The following is a 19,713-nucleotide window of genomic DNA, read 5'->3' as shown; positions in this document are numbered from 1 at the left end:
TTTACATTTAGTTGGTTAGAGGAGGGTAGATACAGATAAATAGAACGCATACATTATAGTTTGTTAAAAGGTGATAAGTGCAATGTAAAAAAGGGGAAAAAGCAGCGAGATGAAAAATGTGTGTATGGAGACAAATGGGGGGTTTTGATTTTTAAATAGGGTAATCAGTGTACCCCTCATGAGATGAAGTTAAGTGAACACTTGAAGGACATGAAATATGTCAGCCAAAGAGAAGAGCCAGTACAAAAGCTCTAAGTTAGAATTGGACCCAATATATTCAAGTAAGCTAGCATGGCTAAGAACAGTAGAAAATGAGTTTCAGGGAACAGTATCCGGAGGCTTTGATAACCTAAGGCCTTGCAGAGCATTTGAAAGACTATCTTTTACTGAGAGGGAAATGGAAAGTCATTGTCGGGCTCTGAACAGAAGTGTGATATGATTTGATTTAGGTAATTGAAGAGGATCACTCAGAGTGCTACATAAACTACAAGCAATGATGGAATCAGGGAGACCAGTTAAATGACTAATGCAAGTATGAGATTAAATTAATTGTTTGAACCATGGTGAGAAGTGATTAAGATTATATACCTATATTTTGAGACAAGGTCTCACACTGTTGCCTAGGCTGGAGTACAGTAGCACAATCACAGCTCACTGCAGTGACCTCCCCAGGCTCAGGTGATCCTCCCAACTCCACCTCCCACTGATTTTCAGGCAAAGGTAACAAGATTTTTCAATACAATGGAGTAAAGAGAGAAATTAAGGATGACTTCAAGGTTTCTGGCCTGAGCAATTAGAGTTGTGGGTTTGGGGTGGGCAAAGATCAGGAGTTCATATTTGGACACATCAAGTGTGAGATGTCTAATTAGGTATTCAAATGGACATGTTGAGTAGCTAGCTGATTATATGAGACTGAAGTTTAGCAAAGAAGTCTGGGCTAGAGGTACACATTTGGGATCAACTGGTGTACCTTTAAAGTTAGTGGGCAGGATAAGATCACCAGTGGATAAAGAAGACCATGTAACGAGTCAAAAGGGTTTTCACTAAAAGGTAGGGGAGAAGAGGGAACCAGCAAGAGGAGACAGGAACATCCAGACAGGTAGGAGGAAAAAAAGAGCCTGCAGTGGCATTAAAGCCAAGTGAAGAGAGTATATCAAATATTATTACTTATTCAGTAAGATAAAGATGGAGAGGAGAAGTAACCATTGGATTTAGCTACATGAAAGTCACTGGAAACCACAAAAGCATAATTTTAGTGAGTTGTGGGAGTGAGAGCCAGCCTGTCAGGAACAGATTCAGGATAATGGGAAAAAAATGGAGGTGACTGAAAGCGGCGGTTCAGGGATCTTTATTGCAAAGGGAAGCAGAGAAATGGGTCTGTAGCTAAAAGGCTGAGGCAAGAGGGTTGAAGTCAAAAGGTTTTCTGTGTTTAAGATTGGAGATATAAGTGTGTATGCTGATGAGAATCATTCAAGAGAGGGAAAAAATAGGAGAAAGAAAAGAGAATTGCTACCGACAGTGCTGTTGAGAAGAAGAAACCATATAGGATCTAGTACACAATGAAGGGACTGGTTACCAAAAGTTTATCTAGGCCGGGTGCAGTGGCTCACACCTGTTATTCCCAGCACTTTGAGAGGCCAAGGCTGGCAGATTGCCTAAGGTCAGGAGTTCAAGACCAGCCTGGCTAACATGGTGAAACCCCATATCTACCAAAAATACAAAAATTAGTAGGGCATGGTGGCCCATGCCTGTAATCCCAGCTACTTCGGAGGCTGAAGCAGAAGAATCACTTCAACCTGTGAGGTGGAGGTTGCAGTGAGCTGAGATCGCGCCATTGCTCTCCAACATGGGGGACAGAGCAAGGCTCTGTCTAAAAAAAAAAAAGTTTATCTAGTCACCGGTAGGAAGTATATGGGTATAGATGTTGGTGGGTGGATAGATAGGGTAGGCAAAGTCTTTGGAAGTTTTCTTCTGACGCTTCCATTTTCTCATTAAAGGTAAAGAAGAGGAGATGCAGGTACTGGTGGGCAGATAGATGGTGTAGGGAAAGTCTTTGCAAGTTTTCTTCCGATGATTCAATTTTCTCAGGATGCAAGGTCACCTACTGAAGGTGAAAGAGAGGTGGTGCTGGAGTTCTTAGGATAAGGGAGAAAGTAAGAAACAGTGGTCTAGATGAACGGAAGATTAAATTAAACTAAGGAAATGCAGCATTTTAACTACTGGTCAGCATTAAAGGGCTAGGGAAACCTAGTATAGCTACTGGTCAGCATAAAAGGGTTCGTTGTCACATATTTCAAGTAAAATTAGTCGTGAAGATTGTTTTTTCTTGACACATTTAGTTACTGAGGTTCATGTGAGAATAAGAAGAAAGAGAGGAGTAAGGAATAACGAAAGGGTAGTATGACATAAATGGTTCCTACCATTTATTGGTAGGTGGTGTTGATAGGATTATTAAAAGTAGAATTCTAGAGGGTGTAAAGTTGAAAAGATAGAAAGCAATAATCCGAGAATGAAATGTGTGAAACCGAGAATGGGATAGGTTGTGTTTGAAAAATATACTATTACCTAGCTCCCTAAAAGTTTACCAAAAAAAAAAAAAAAAAAAAAAAAAAAAAGGTAGAGGAAAAAAAACTAAAATGAAGTGAAGGGGGTGAAATAACTATATCAAAAATGTAAGTTTAAAATACCTGCTAGGGATTCTAACAGCCAAGACAAGAACATAACTTAGTTGTTAATGTTCTAAGAGAGCAAGTAATTAACTGTTAAGAAGATTCCATAGCTTGACCAGATGGAACTACTCCCGAGCAGGGACTCTTCTACTTAGTAAATGCTCAATAAATAAACGTTTACTGAATAAGTATTAAAAAATCTGGTGCCTTAATATAATGGCCACTGATCTCTTTTTCTTTTGTAGAGACTGGGTCTCACTACATTGGCCGGGTCAGATTTGAACTCCTGGGCTCAGCCTCCCGAGTAGCTGGGACTATAAGCATGTACCACCATGCCCAGCTTACTGCAGCAGTTTTTATAAACCAAATTTTCCAAAATAGAAAGACTGACCAAAGAAGCACTTTTATACAAGGAATAACTTACGTATGGAGAATCTCAACTCAGACCAGTCAAGACCAACTCCAGCGATGAAGCCAGAATGTAATATAACTCAGAAGGCTAAAGAGGTACATTTTCCGAGATGTAAATTATAACTAAAAAATAGTGAACCAAACTCTAATATCCCAATCTGATAATCTTTCAAATAAAAATATGGGCTGTCGTTCAGGAAAAAAGTGGCTCCTGTATAATTTAAAATTTTACATATGTTCCATGCTCACTCAAAACTACACATAAAAGTATATAATGCATGTGGAGGAATCAATTTAGATGGAATTAATTTATGATTAAGAATTCTTCATTACCTTTGGTTTCAATATTATGGAAAAATACACAATGACATTTAAAAGAAGCTTCTTTTCACTTATCTTAAAACTAAAGCTCTTGAAAGTATAACTATTAAGGTTAAATAAGGCTGGCAAGAATACAAGGAAATGACATTGGTGTATTGCTGATGGTACTAGGAAAGTATTCTGCAAGTATCTACTAAACTAAAAATACATTAGTGCCCCCTTATCGGGCACTTATCCATGATGAATAAATACGTTCCAAGATCCCTGGTAGATGCCTGAAACCTTGGATAGCACTGGACCCTCTATATATATGTTTTTTCATAGAAACCCATGATAAAATTTATAAATTAGGTACAATGAAAGATAAGCAACAATAACAATAAAATAGAACAATTATAACAATATGCCAGTAACACTACTCTTGCACTTTGGGGCCATTATTAAGTAAAATTAGGGTTTCTTAAACACAAGCACTGTGATACCTCAACAGTCAATCTGATAACTGAGGGTTACTAAGTGGATACACCGGACAAAAGGATTCATGTCCCAGGTGGGACAGAAAAGGACGGCGCAAAATTTCATCACACTACTCAAAACGGCATGCAACACGAAACTTATGAATTGTTTATTTCTGGAATTTTTCATTTAATATTTTCAGACCATAGGGAAAGCAAAACCACAAAAAAAGGAACTACTGTATGTTGACCTACATGAAGGAACTTACTTCATAAAAATAAAAGGAGCAAAATATTTTAAAAATATGTATAAGGGTGTTTATTACAACTTTATTTGTCGTGAGAAAAAACTGGAAACAAACTTATTATGGACTATTCTGCAGTAACTTAAAATCACTATCAAATGACAATATCCATCAGTTACTAAGAGGGGGAAAGCAAGTATTAGAGTAATATGTTTGCATGATTCTGTTTTTTTAAAAAAGTACACCATCACGATAAGTGTGAATATTTATTCATTCAACAAATATTTATTCAGTGCCTACAACATGCCAGACACTATTTTGTGGCACATATGTTCTAGTGGTAGAGAGAGACAAACAAGATAATTAAGTATTTTGAATGAATACAGTATTTAGAATGTTGAAAAGAGAAAAATAAAGCAGAGAAGAGCAGAAAAGTACTTGTGAAGAGGAAACTAAAACATGAGGACATCTAAGGGACATTCACAGAAGATGCTGCTGACAGCACAAACAAAAAGAGGATGGTCAGTATGGATAGCGCAAGGTGACTAAGAGAAAGAGTAACAAAAAACAAGGCCAGAGAGGTGTAAGAAGTGGAGTGGGTCGGTGGATCATTGCAGGGTCTTAAAAGGTCTTAGAGGCAATTGCAGAGGTAAAGATTTTAAATCAATCATATCAGATTTCTAACTTCAGTTATTTTAAAATGATGGCAACTGTTCTTATCTTTGTCTGTTTAAACTGAGCACACTGTTATAATAAAAAACCAAAAATTTAAAGAATCAAATATATATTCTATCACACAACTTGGCCCAATTATACTGCCTAGTATTTAGCAGGCATTAAATAAATGTTAGGTAGTGAATATAAAAATAGGTCAAGTAGTAATTATAGTGGTCATTATATCTCTTAATGCACTCACATTCTTTTAACATTTTTAAATGGCCAAAAAAGCTAATTTTAATTTGCTCAGAATATAAACCAGAAATTTTTAAAAATGAAGAGCCTCCAAAATAAAATACATTTTTTCAGGAAACAGTATTTTCAAATTTAAATTAGAATAAAGTATTTCAAATGATTCATATTAATGCAGGATAAAATGTAGAGCTTAATAAAGCAAGTATAGTTAAAAAAGAATGTAGCTAACAAGTCAAAAAATGCATATGCATAATTATCACTGCATATCCTTTATAAATTTAAACAGTACATGTTAAATTTTACAGCACTTTGACCTTTTTAAAAACATTTTATTTATTTTTTGAGATGGAGTCTCACTCTTTTGCCCAGGCTGGAGTGCAGTGGCATGATCTTGGCTCACTGCAATCTCCGCCTCCCGGGTTCAAGTGATTCTCCTGCCTCAGCCTCCCGAGTAGATGGGATTACAGGCATGCATCAGCATGTCTGGCTAATTTTCGTATTTTTTGTAGAGATGGGGTTTTGCCATGTTGGCCAGGCTGGTCTCAAACTCCTGACCTCAGGTGATGCACCCGCGTCGCCCTCCCAAAGTGCTGGGAATATAGGCGTGAGCTACTGTGCCTGGCTATTGACCTTTTTATAAAAGATGAGATATGGCAGTTCCATAATATTCAATGTCAAACCAATTATTTTCCTATGATTACTTCAATTAAGTTCTACAGTACAGAATTATAGGGGAAAATGTGGCAGAAAAGGGGAGTGCAGAAGCTATAAGACTGTCCAAACTATATGCTGTTTTGGTGTATTTTACTCCCCATGGGAATAGATGGGAATGATGCTGTAGTCTGCCTGAAAGAGAAAAGTACAAGAGAAGTCACCCATTTAAAAAGTGTACTCATTAGACATTCCAAGATTTGTATTTCACTGGTTGGTTATGCCTTGGTAGTGCATTTGGTACTTGTGATAAACCTGCTGGCAATACATTACAAGGCCTAATATCAAAAAACAACAGATGTGGTTGAGGATTAAGAGATCATTAGCTGAGATAAGACTAAAATCCAGAACTAGAAGCTAAGTTTTCTGACTTCCAGATCAATGCAATTCCTATAACAAAATGTTGTTAATTTCATTACAAAGAGAAGCTTTTAATGATGTTCAATGTACTCATAATTCTCTCCACGATTTGAGCCAAATGTAGAAAGAAACCATGTACATAATTTAAAGCAAACAAAACAAAACAAAAAAACAACGGATTACAAATCAAAAGAAGAGAAAACAAGATGGAAAAAAGTGGGTAGTTTTCACATGTAAAGATTATTATTACCTTTTCCAAGTCTAACTCCTCTAACAAAATGCTGGCGTTTTTGTTTGCTTCAGCAGCCTGTCTATCTTTGGCTTGTACTATTGACTCCATACAAAGATGACACTTCTTCAGCATCTCCTATAATACAAAATTAAGATGTTTCCAGGCTCACGGAACAATTCCCACTTAGAGAAATTCCTAAAAACATGAAGATCTTTAGTAAGGTACTCAAACCTAAGCAATAAAGATCCATGAAAGGGGGAAAAAAGGTGTGCAAATAAAAACATAATTGACATAGTATATTTAGGAATATATACAAATAAAGAATCAAAGAGCAGCTTTTGTTATTCTTCAAAATAATATCCATTTAACAGGCACTTTAGAAACAAAAATCATTTATCCTCTAATTTAAATATAAGAAATTGTACAGCAAACAGAACTACAATAATTTATGTTGGCTGGTTAATAGGATAAAGGAAATAGTCAATGTCAACAAAGAAAACAGATTTGAAAATTTTTTGAGAAATGTCCTCAAATATTTAAGCTCTGTTGCTCCAATTTCATGTATAAGAAACATTTATAAAGGAATCAGACACATGTACTTATATAATTTTCTCAGTGATTTCATTCTCAAGTCACACTTTAGGACAGCAAAACAGTACTTTCTTATTCTTATAACATTTTTCTTTATTTAATTTTAGAGATAGGGGTTTGCCATGTTGCCCAGGCTTAAATACAGAGGCTATTAATAGGCACAATCATAGTACACTGTATCCTTTAACTCCTGGGCTCAAGCGATCTTCTCACCTCAGCCTCCCAAGTACATGAGACTAATGCGTACCTGAGACTACAGCTGTGTGCCACTAAACCAGTCTTATTCTTAGTATTATTAAAAATATTTATTTTTAATCTCCCTCTCTGCCCCTAAAAACCTGTAATACATAGGAATGTTAATTGTCATGGACAAATCTAGAGCTAGGAAAGACAGTGACCTAACTAGTTTAAATTAAAACTTATAGGGAAAAGCTGTTCACTATTATGAAATAGCAACTGTGTAAACGTAATAAGAAGACATTTTTAAGATTTGTCGGCCTCTTTGGTTTTCAGAGGCATGTGTTAGGATTTTATTCAAGTGTTAGTGTAAACTCCAAATCAAAATGTATGTCTCCAGGAGGTCTCAATTTGATCTCTAATAGGATTCAATTTTATCTTCCCTACATTTCCTGCAAAATTCCTAGCCAATTCATTCTAAAACTTAGTTAAAACTATAAGTTACCCTAACTTTTACATCACGCTCAAGACTTCTTGCTCATGATTAAAAGTACTATGTTCATTTTACTGGGAAATAAAAATCTATTGGATTCAATGCTTTCTCAATATAGGTATCAGTCTGGATAAACATAAACATAAATATATAGAAGACAGCCCTAATGAATAATAACATGTTGCTTTGAATTACTTAGTGTTCACATAAAAATTAAATTAGCTCAATAATTTTTTAATTTTTATTTTATTTTTTGAGACAGAGTCTTGCTCTGTTGTCCAGACTGGAGTGCAATGGCACACTCCTGACTCACTGCAACCTCCACCTTCTGGGTTCAAGCAATTTTTGTGCCTCAGTCTTCCAAGTAGCTGGGATTATAGGCACACGCCAACATGCCAGGCTAATTTTTGTATTTTTGTAGAGATGGGGTCTCCCCATGTTGCCCAAGCTGGTCTTGAACTCCTGGGTTCATGCAATCCACCTGCCTCGGCCTCCCAAACTGCTGAGATTACAAGGGTGAGCCACTGTGCCTGGCTTCAAGTATTAATTTTATTTTTATTTATTTTTTTTGAGACGGAGTCTTGCTCTGTTGCCCAGGCTGAAGTGCAGTGGCCGGATCTCAGCTCACTGCAAGCTCCGCCTCCCAGGTTTACGCCATTCTCCTGCCTCAATCTCCCGAGTAGCTGGATCTACAGGCGCCCGCCCACCACGCCCGGGTAGTTTTTTGTATTTTTTTTTTAGTAGAGACGGGGTTTCACCGTGTTAGCCAGGATGGTCTCGATCTCCTGACCTTGTGATCCGCCCGTCTCGGCTTCCCGAAGTGCTGGGATTACAGGCTTGAGCCACCACGCCTGGCCTCAAGTATTATTTTTAAAGATAAGATAATCCTATAGCAGAGGATGTTTTATTGATTCATTAGGTAAGTAAATAATTGGCGAGAATCTCTTAAATCGCACACTTCATTCCCAAATACTAGATACATAAAATGGCTATATATTACACTTTACTACTCAAACTAAAAATTTTTCTTAGAATGGAAGATACATTAACTGAATAGAGTCCCTTGCTCATACAGTGAACAACGTATTACCTTATCAGTGATGGTTGCTATGTATCTCATACATTCAGAATCTGATGGAAACTGATTGACTTCTTTGACTAAGTAGCGCACCACCTTCACATGACCCTAAAAAATAGATACCAATGTCAGATTGAAAACAGACTCTAACAATTCAGTTAATCTATGCCTGAACTAACTTTAACAGTCAAGATTAGTGCCACAAAGTGAAGACTACATTGTATATTTACACTATAAATGAAAAAGAGACAGGCTTTGGTTCCAGTGACTTAAATCCACGTTGATCATTCTCATCCTACCCTCCAAAAAAAAGTATATAATATGAGCTAAAATTCTAAACAACTCTGAATAAAAAAACCAATAATCCCAAAATCAATATGAAGAGTAGGGGATATGTCTGAAGGGTGGTGGTGCGGGGGAGGAATTCTTATTTTTTTCTTTGCTAACTCCCTAAATATGAGAGTCTAGTTTCAATTCTGAGGATTAAAAGAGCAAAAATAATAATTTTGTTTTTTCATTCCTTCAGATAAAAAACAAATGTATAATACTGTCCTGGGTAGTGTGAAAGAATATATACTTTCATGAAGAATAAGCTATGATTATTCACTGCAACACAGGTCGGTATCTAAGTTCAAAATCTTTAGACTTGCCCTTTCCTACTTCTTAAGAGCCATTCCCACTTTCTCTAGCCCACACTGTTGCTTTCTGACACAACGTCTAAAGTTAGCCAATCAGGATAAACAGCTGTTAATCTTTAGTATATTTTTTCTATTGCCTCTATCTCTTCCTTTTAGACTGCATGTTTCTAAACTTTTCTCTAAATGAATAGCTCAAATGCCACTTGCATCATTCCCTAAGGATCTCTCAAACACTTCTACAGTGTTTAAGTTATTAATATGGGACAACTCAAACAGTTGCCTAACTTTGGGTATGGATCTTACCTTTCCATATTGCACCCTACATAACATAGTATATGTTATATATACATATTCTATGTTGCACTCTATATAATATAGTACTCTAGCCCACAGTTGCACATGGTAGGTACTCAAGAAATAATGGAACAAATAATAAGAGTATAAAAGATAAGCACTGCTTGGAAAGACATAAGCATGTGAGATACTAGAGTAATAACTAATAAAAATAATAACTCTAATAGAGTAATAACATAAAAATATGTATTTCTCCCAATGAATGATAAAGACTGTCAAACTTGTACAAACTCTAGAGATTTGAGATCTCAATGTGAACTCAAATAGGATGAAGAGTTTGGCAGAAGGAGAGACTTAAATTATAACTAATGAGTAACTTTGGAAAAATGAAGACAGACATGGTCATTCTACGAGATGAGAACAAAGGTGATGTGAGAGACAGGAACAAAGAAAAGACCAAGCAAGAAGATAATTCTCCACATTAGGGATTCTAATGGGAGACAAGACTCTACAAGCACTAAATTGTGGTGGCTTTGAATACCAAACTACGATTGGATTTCAAATGATTTCAGAGATTGGGGAGACACAGAAAGGTTCCTGAAGAGGTTCTCTAATATAGTAGAGTGGTTAGAAAGATTAACTTGATAATGATATGCTAGCTTGCTTGGAGAAGAGGCAGCTAGCCAGTGAGAAGGAATAAGTTTGATTGCTGAGAAACAAAAATATAGAGTCAAAAATACAGAGTCACTGGTAGTCCAGAATATCTAGGGAAGGGGTGGAATAAAGAACAGGAGTCAGAGAGAGTAATAGGAGAAAAAGGAAGAGATAGCTTATCGCAATTTATTTATTAAAATTTTTCAACATTTTGGCATCTACAGGAAATTGTATCTACATATCTCCAAATGACAAAACTCAAAATTATAATCCCTGTATCAGTAATGTGATATTCCCAATAATAAATTAAAGCTGTATTTAAGAGATCAATGGATTATCAAACAAACAATAAAATCAAATTACTTATACACAGCTCTGTGCTATGTACAAAAAGAGAAAGTTTGTTTCACTTTCACAGAATTCATACTTTTACCTTTAAATATAATATACTTGAAATTCAGTAGTTTAAAATGCTGGTAGTGGCATTTTCGTTATTTAATTCATTTTTTTTCCTAGTATTTAAAGTCAATAATCGAAATAAAAACAAATTTTATTTTTTTGAGACAGGGTCGTACTCTGTCACCCAGGCTGGAGTGCGGTGGTACAATCTCAGCTCACTGCAACCTCTGCCTCTCAGGCTCAAGCCATCCTCCTATCTCAGCCTCCTGAGTAGCTAGGACTGTAAGTGCATGCCACCATGCTCAGCTAATTTTTATAAATTTTGCAGAGGCAGGGCTTCGCTCATCTGCCTGCCTTGGCCTCCCAAAGTGCTGAGATTACAGGCATGAGCCACAGTGCCTGGCACAAACCGCCCCCCCAAAAAAACCAATTTAAGTGATATTTTTTATCTGGAGGTACTTACTTATGTATCTTAATTGGATTTACACTTTGTGAAGATTAAGACTGCAACTAGATTTTGAAAACATTACTTAGAACAGCTTTTTAAAAGTTTACTTAGCTCTGATGTCCAATAAGGTTAAAATTAATGGTTTTTCTGCAAAACCTGTATACATCTACATTTAACGTTGCCATCAGAGTAATTATTTGCATATTATTGCTTTCATCACAGCTGCAAAAGCACAAAATGAGTCTTTAGTGATCATTAAGCCATGTACTTCCTAGTGTAAGTAAAAAAACATCCAGGTAAATGAGGATGAAAGACTTATACCTTTCTAAATGCTGCCATAAGAGGAGTTATCTTGCGGTTATCTGCTGCATCCACATCTGCACCTGCTTGCACCAGTAACTGAACCACATCGAGGTGTCCACCATTTGCTGCTAGCCACAATGGAGTGTTCCCCTTCTTGTTACGTACATCAATATGAGCTCCCCTAAAAACCAATGATACAGATAGCATTGTCTTTTTTTTTTTTTTTGATACAGGGTCTCGCTCAGTCACTCAGGCCGGAGTGCAGTGGTGAGATCATGGCTCTCTGCAGCCTCCACCTCCAGGGGTCATATGATCCTCCTACCTCAGCCTACAGAGTAGCTGGGACTACAGGCCCATGCCACCATGCTCAGCTAATTTTTAAATTTATTGTGGAGATGGAGTCTTCCAATGTTACCCAGGCTGGTCTCAAACTCCTGGGCTAAAGTAATCCTCCCGCCTCAAGCTCTCAAAGTGCTGGCATTGTAGGCATTGTCACCACACCTAGCCTAGCATTGTCTTAAATAGAATGAAATGACACAGTAACAAAAATTAACTATTAACATGTGAAAATATCCTGTAAAGATAAAAATTGTTTTCAATATTCAAATATTTAAATATGTCTTGCTCTCAGAATTATACTACACAAACTATATCCTATGAGGCAACTGTAACTGTTTCAGATTATTTGTATTCACATACAGCTTGACCATTCCTAATCTGAAATCCAACATTTGAAGTCTGAAATGCTAAGTGTCATAACAGGGCTCAAAAAGTTCCATATTTTGGAGTTTTTCCAATTAGGGATACCAATTTGTTTTTTGTAGTTATGTTAAGGATAACATGCAGGTTTAGCATTCATTCAGTGGGCATGATGTAGATGAGAAGACCCAAGGTTAATAACAGTTAATAGCAGTTACTGCCCAATACTACTGCTTAGAGTACCATGCAAAGGTCTTTGAGACTGCACGAAAACAAGTTAAATAGACAAGCATCTTTAGAAAACTAGCAGGCAACTTCTACATGACTGAAAAAGTACCCCGGATCCTGTCTGATTATCTGAAATAGTCCCATAACCACACCTAAAAGCCTTAATTGCTGTAAAGAACAAGAAAATGAATAATGAAGCCTTAGATCACTGCCAGACTTTTAAGACTTGTGTATAGGGGATGTAGTATGTCTGATAACAGATGGATGTTCAAATAGCTTGTTATTATAGATACTAAAAGTAATGTAGACAAGAATCAAAGAAAAACATTTCCAGGTTACACAGAAACAAACCAGACAATGTAGCATAGCTCTGGATGGCTGGAAAACAATGGGTAGGTTTGGGGAAAAAAGCACTTGTTTATAAAAGAAGAAATAATCACATTTGATTTTTTAAATAGTTTAACTGCCCAGAGAAAATGGTAATCACTAGTAACACTTGTGTTCATATATGAAGGGTATGGTAACAACATACCTGCCAATAAGAAGCTCACAGAATTTGTAATGCCCTTTATCTGCTGCTATGGTTAAAGCTGTATCTCTTGAGGAAGGAACTGGAGGGGCATTAACATCAGCACCTTTATCCAAGAGAACTCGGCCCACCTCCGCATATCCACCAGAGGCAGCTTCCATTAGTGGTGTGAGACCAGTCTAGGTTTAGTGTAAGATTAAAAGTAACGACACATAAGAGACTGGAAAGATCTAAAATTTTGAAGAATAATAATTTGAAGAAGGAATATGATACAGTTGTTATCAAGATTCACAACTAAATTTAATCACTGACCCTTATTAGCTCCTTCGAGTTACAGTCTGATCTATCAAAAAAAAATAATTCTACCTAATCTCAATGGTATTGTTAAAAAAAAAAAAAAAAAGAAAGAAAGAAAAAATATATTTACGATGCAAGCACTTGGCATATAACTGGTACTCAATAAATGTTCCACTCCCTTCCTTTTCAAAATAGTCTCTCTTTTTCAGCTGATAACCCTACTGTCACTGTTGCCTATAAAAATTTATCACTCAGGTATTTTCAAGAGTTAATGTTTGACTGAGTTACACAGAATGATTTCTAATTAATTATATCCATAGGAGATAAATGTTACTAGAAAGCACTAAAATTATAATCAACATGTTGCTACTATACATCTTAAATATCAAAGCAATAAAGTCATGTGTAAATCTCAGACTTTTTCTTACCTTAGCTCTGTGTTCAACATTTGCTTTTCTATCAAGCAGAAGACTAACCACTTCAGTTCTTCCTTGGAAGCAGGCTAAGGTAAGCGCAGTGTTCCGATTGGTTTCTATCTGAGCATTTATGTCAGAGCCCATGTCTAACAGGAGCTTAACAGCAGCTGTATGCCCATTCATAGCTGCTAACATCAGAGGAGAGATGCCCAATTTGCTACCAGTTCTGGGGGTGCAGGTATGGGGAAAACAAATGGAAAAATATACATTTTAAATGACATAGAAAAATTGGAGATGATACAGAATTCCAATCTAAGATTATTTTGCAGCATTGTTTAAAATATTCTCAATCCTAGTAATTCTCTGAGATACTACCAAGACTCCATTAGAAATGTTTTATTAGAATTTTTTTTTTTTTATTTCACTCAACATAATGACTTGGGCTGGAAGGTGATTAATAAATTATTAGGATAAACTTTCAATCTTAAAGCATGTATTAGCTTGCTTAATAAAAGCTTCTAAGATGTTTACATTTAGTATCATAAGAAATAGTACTCACTATTTTTCATGCTCTATGTCCAGTTTTAATTACTTACATAAAGTTCATGTGAAAAATCTCTAATACTTTGAATGCCAAATTTGTAATAAAGGGATTTACTAAATTTGGCACTAAAAAATAGGTGTTCTACAAATATCTGTAACAGTCTTACTAAATAAGGGGCTTACAGAAAGAGAATACAACTTGCCTAGAGTTAATCTCAGCTCCTGCATTTAGTAATATTTTGATGATGTTCACATAGCCACCAGAAGCAGCCAGGCTTAGAGGTGTGTAATCGGAAACATTCCTGTGCTCTTTATTTGCTCCTCGAGCTAACAATAGCTCCACCACCTGAAAAGAAATAGAAAAAAATATGTTTTCTTATGGAGAGACAAATTATCAAAGTGTGTGTATTTTTAAATTTCTTTTTCCGGTATACTGTACAACAAAAGAAGGGGAAAGTTCTTCCTTCATGCTCTGCACAAAACCAGCCTGATAGCAGGAGGTCTTAGAAGCCAACAAAGAAATGCCTACTCAAGTTAAATCCATGTAGAAATCTACTAAAATGGTATAGTGTGTTCATGAAAGGTCTGGACTGAAAATGTTGTGACATGCTTTGGAAATCAATATTTGTTATTTCACCACAAAGCGGTAAAACAGAGTAACATGGGACAATATTGTTTCATATTATACGTGTGAATGTATTTAACATATTTTTAAACGTTTCAATCAGTAAATATTTTAAAAACATGGAATAAAAGGTCCTATATTTTCACAACATTATGAAAATTTCCTAACACAACATTGAAAAACCTTATATACATTCACTACCTAGATTTCAGGTCCCACCTACTGGCAGAATTTCTGGGTGAATGGTTTTGTAAGAAATTGTCAGGCTATTCTTAAAGTGGTTGTACTATGTACAACCTTCAATAATGCATGAGTTCTAGTAGCATGAGTCTTGGCAACATTTGTTATTGCTAGTCTTCAATTTTAGCCATTCTAGTGGATGTGTAGTTGTATCCCACTGGATCTTAATTGCATTTCCTGAAACTAAAAATATTTAGCATTTATTTAAGTACTAATTGGCCACTCATAAATCATTGTCCACTATGCCATTTAATGCCTAAACAATCCTTTGACACAATATTCGTTTTCATTTTATAAACAAGATATAGAGAAGTCAAGACTGGCTCAAGATCATAGCTCTTATCCCTGCTCTTACTAGTAATATTATATCCTAAAATACTAACTGGCAAATAATGAATGTTAATGAACAGTGCATTATCTTGCATCTCAGCAAGTTTTAGATATCTCAGCCAGTTTTAGATATCACATTCTTTCCATCACTTTTTGCTTTCAGAGCAAGTAAGACTAGGTCGCCTATGGTGACAAGGTTATAAAAACAAGAAAAAATATGGCATTAGGCTATTTTATAAACAGTATAGTAGAAAACTCTAATCAAATTTCTCAAGTTTCCTCAATGACATTATATTTTCTCAATTCTTTTAGAGAACTGTTCTGCTCCCAAAACATCCAATATACAACAAAAATGTATGATTTTATAGTAAAATGACTTTCCAACATTTTATTAATCACTTGAAAATACTTACCTGTTCTACTGACACCAAATTAAAGTAACAAAGTGTGTATAGGCAAAATTATTACCCTAACATACTTCTACAATTGTCATAACTTAATCTGTTACATTTTAACAAAAATACATAATTTATAAAAATTATAGTGTCCTATTGGCTTTAATATTACTTTTAAATAAAGAAAATCAACTAATTTCTTCTTGACTCAATATTGAAAAAATTTGTTCCTATATAAAGCAAGTATTTTTTCAAGCTAAATAATGATTGACAATTTCAGTCAAAGTAAAATTTTGCTTTCCGGGATTTATGGGGATTTTTACTTTTTCTGGAATAGTAGAAATAATTTATCAAATTAAGTAGTTTATTTTTCACTATCTTAATATTTGGCTTATAATACTTTTAACCTACCTATTGCCCCTACTATGAATTACAGAAGAAAAAAGTGACACAAGTAGAAGAAACAAAACAGTAGGCACAGGCCAGGCTCCTTGTCTCTTGTGTGGAGTATTCTAGTAATAAGTGTATCTAACTATCCATGCATATAATATCTATTCCAAATATAAGGGAACAAAAATTATGAAAAAAGAAATGCCTATATTATCACTGTTAATAGATTTCAGTTTTTTTTAATTTATAAAATGAAGGATCACCAAGCCCTATCTTCCGGCACTTATGTGCTATGACTGGAGGGAACTGAGGGAAAAAGCTAGTTTAAGATGCTCAAATGGGAAGTAACAGTTCCCCAGTTTGCTTGTCAGAATACCTTTACATATAATATTTCAAGAAGGATACTGACATAAAGGGTGAAATAGTCACGATGGTGAAGGGATTGGAAAAGGTATTCTTGGGCTAACAACCGAAACAGGACTTGTTTCACACAAATAGGTGACTTCAGGAAAAAAAAAAAATCTGAAGATAGAAAAGGGTATAAACCTCTTTCTATTTGTTTAAAGAACAAAACTATGAACTGTGGGGAAACAAAAAAGGCATACTTCAGGCTTGATAAATAGGAAAACCTTAGAAAAGAAAAAGGAAAAAAAGATTTTAAAGCTGAGTAAGACACTGATCTGAATGACTTAAGGTGCCTTCTAAATCTAAGATTCAATAATTCCTTGATAGAGAAGGGAATCTATGGAGACAACACATCTGGTTTATATCCCCTGTACAAAGGACTGAATTTGGAAAAAAAAAAAAAATGGGTGATCTAGCTGATTATAAAATGTCACAAGATACATAAGTGAGTGTAAAGCTATATTTTCTAGGGCCTAGCTAATCTCTGTCAGTTGTTCTAGTTTCCTTAAAAAACCAAAAGGTCATATAATCTTACCATCTTATCTGAGAACCTTTCCTCCAGAGTTGAGAAACGGTGGGGAAAAATCAAAGCAAGACAAGAGTTCTCAAAACACATAAAAATTGAATATTCTTAATTCCCTACTAATCTTACAGACAGAAACAGAGACTGGGATTAAGTACCTTCTATGCCATGTACTATAGGGCCGGCAAAGATGAGTGAATATAGACCCTGTACATTAGGAACTTACTGATTTGACTTGCAAAAATCTTTCTCCTACCCTAAATGCATGGCAGTACTACTTTTAGAAGAGCAGGATTCTAAACAATGTGTGATTTTTCTGGCAAGACAGCTTATGCTAACAAAGATACTCATCTTTTTGTTAGTAAATAATAGTTTCAGCTATTGTGATAAATCTAAACATCAAAGCATTGTTCTGATAGAAAAAATAATATAAGTGAAAGTACACATTTGCTAAACAGACAGAGGAAAACAATTACACTAAGGGGAAACATTACCTCCTGTCTTCCCCCAGAACAAGCCAAGGAGAGTGGTGTGTCCTTGGTTCTTTCTGACTGAGCTTCAATGTCTGCACCATTGTCCAGCAATATTTCCACAACACCAACATGACCAGCTGTGGCAGCCAAAATGAGTGGAGTAAAACCTGGAGAAAAATAATGGTCTTCTCACTACATGCTAAGGCAAAAGAACAAAATATCTAACCTTCAAAACAAGACTAAGAAATAATGTTCCTAAATAAATATTTTGACCATTATTCCAAAAAATAAAAACAAAAGTAGGCCCTACCTTTCTTGTCTCGGTGCTCTATACTAGCTCCTCTCTCTAGCAGTGTCTGTACCAGTTCCTCATGGCCACCAGCACAGGCAAGTGTTAGCGCCGTGTCATGATTACTCTCGGTCTATAAGAAATTATTTTTTGGTTAGTTTATTAAATAACTTAAGATGTTAATATCAAATACATAATATGCAAACATACCGAATACACACAAATACATACGTACCACTCTATAATATCAAGCATTTGAAAAGCAAGGTTTAAGGATGGGCGCAGTGGCTCATGCCTGTAATCCCAGCACTTTGAGAGGGCCTAGGCGGGCAGATCACGAGGTCAAGAGATCAAGACCACCCTGGTCAACAGGGTGAAACCCCATCTCGACTAAAAATATAAAAATTAGCCGGGCATAGTGGCACGTGCCTGTAGTCCCAGCTTCTTGGGAGGCTGAGGCAGAAGAATCGCTTGAACCTGGGAGGCAGAGGTTGCAGTGAACCAAGATCACGCCACTGCACTCCAGCCTGGGTGACAGAGCGAGACTCCATCTCAAACAAACAAAAAAAAAACAAAAAAAGAAAAGAAAAGCAAGGTTTACTTGTTTCCATATTAGTAGCAAACTTGTGAGTTTTTAAAAAAAGGCTACAAGCATCAAGGAAAATAAAGTATGACTTTCAATCATGCGACTGAAAGAAATACTGTGCATTAACTTTTGCTTTCAGCCATTAATGGAGAAACATAGATCAGATTTATTTTCCTATTTCAAATAACTAAAAAAGAAAAAAAAAAAGAAACTCTTTGAAACAATGATGTTTAGACAGGCAGTGCTGAACAGTGATCCCTGAAGACAGAAATGATTAACCCAACTTACTGCCTGGGGAGTTTCCAGGCTATAGTGCAGGGAGCAAGTATCCAAACAGAGCCTGGCAATCTCCCCAACTTGAGAAGACAGAATTTGGAGAGGTCAAGGTGGCTAGAATTCATGGAGCAGATTACTGAAGATGAGAGTACTGCGGAGACGGTACTCTGGAGATGTGCAGAGGATTCCCCTCAAACCTTCAGCTGAGTTTTGATCAGTCCATGTGCATGAGGAAATTATCCGAGGCCAGGGAAGGACCACCAGAGAGAGTCAGGCTGAATAATACCCACGGCTCACATGGGGCCAGGAATAGTTTGGTTCCCACCAGCCAGAGTAGAAAGACCTCAAAACACACAGGATGTCAAGTAGAATCCTTAGTAGTAGGGTCAAATTAGCAGTTGTGGACCCACCTAACAAACTGAAAAGTAGGCCTTGAAATTAAAAAAAAATTGTTTCCAAGTAACTTAGCTGTGTTTGAGAACAAAGCCCCAAAATACTTAAAGGAACAAAACATCCAAAATATACTGTGTATTTTGAAAAACAAAGACTATTATAATGAGACATGACACTATCTACATATGGTTTGCTTCTGCCTTCTGCTAATGATAATGGCCAACACTAGATTTACCAGTGTTCATATTCTGTTATAGTTTCAATGCTAACCTAGCGAACTATCTAATTTCTCATACTTTTATTTTTTATTTTATTTTATATTTTTGAGATGAAGTCTCGCTCTGTCACCCAGGCTGGAGTGCAGTGATGTGATCTCGGCTGTCTGCAATCTCTGCCTCCTGGATTCACTCAATTCTCCCTGCCTCAGCCTCCTGAGTAGCTGGGTTTACATGCATCCGCCACCATGCCCAGGCTGGATACCTTTAGTACTCTACAAGCAACACGTGACTATTAGCATTTGAAATATGGTTAGTGTAACAGAGGAACTGAATTTTAAATTGTATTTAACTTTAATTTAAATTTGATAACTGATATTCAATGTGGTTATTGGAAAACTTACGATGTCTCAATTTGAGTAAATGAATCTACTTTTCAACTGTACATTTAATCAAATCTAGATATAAAT

At 36.0% G+C, this 19,713-nt stretch overlaps 1 protein-coding gene across 4 annotated transcripts in view; it reads right to left on the bottom strand.

The window, feature by feature from the left end:
- The window catches only part of ANKRD17 (ankyrin repeat domain 17), a 183,961-nt gene that overhangs the window by 32,240 nt on the left and 132,008 nt on the right, over positions 1-19,713 (bottom strand). For all 4 annotated transcript variants that reach the window (XM_025384928.1, XM_025384929.1, XM_025384931.1 and 1 more), the window contains 8 exons: positions 17,795-17,906; positions 17,506-17,651; positions 14,307-14,449; positions 13,573-13,786; positions 12,851-13,026; positions 11,410-11,572; positions 8,668-8,763; positions 6,335-6,451 (listed from right to left, as the gene is read on the bottom strand). In XM_025384928.1, coding sequence (XP_025240713.1) covers positions 6,335-6,451; positions 8,668-8,763; positions 11,410-11,572; positions 12,851-13,026; positions 13,573-13,786; positions 14,307-14,449; positions 17,506-17,651; positions 17,795-17,906 — 1,167 coding nt within the window. The remainder of the gene's footprint in view (positions 1-6,334; positions 6,452-8,667; positions 8,764-11,409; positions 11,573-12,850; positions 13,027-13,572; positions 13,787-14,306; positions 14,450-17,505; positions 17,652-17,794; positions 17,907-19,713) is intronic.

This window comes from Theropithecus gelada, chromosome 5 (genome assembly GCF_003255815.1).
Source record: "Theropithecus gelada isolate Dixy chromosome 5, Tgel_1.0, whole genome shotgun sequence".
Classification (NCBI taxonomy): domain Eukaryota; kingdom Metazoa; phylum Chordata; class Mammalia; order Primates; family Cercopithecidae; genus Theropithecus; species Theropithecus gelada.
Note: the sequence above shows the minus strand (reverse complement) of the source record. Positions and strands in the feature narration are given on the sequence as shown.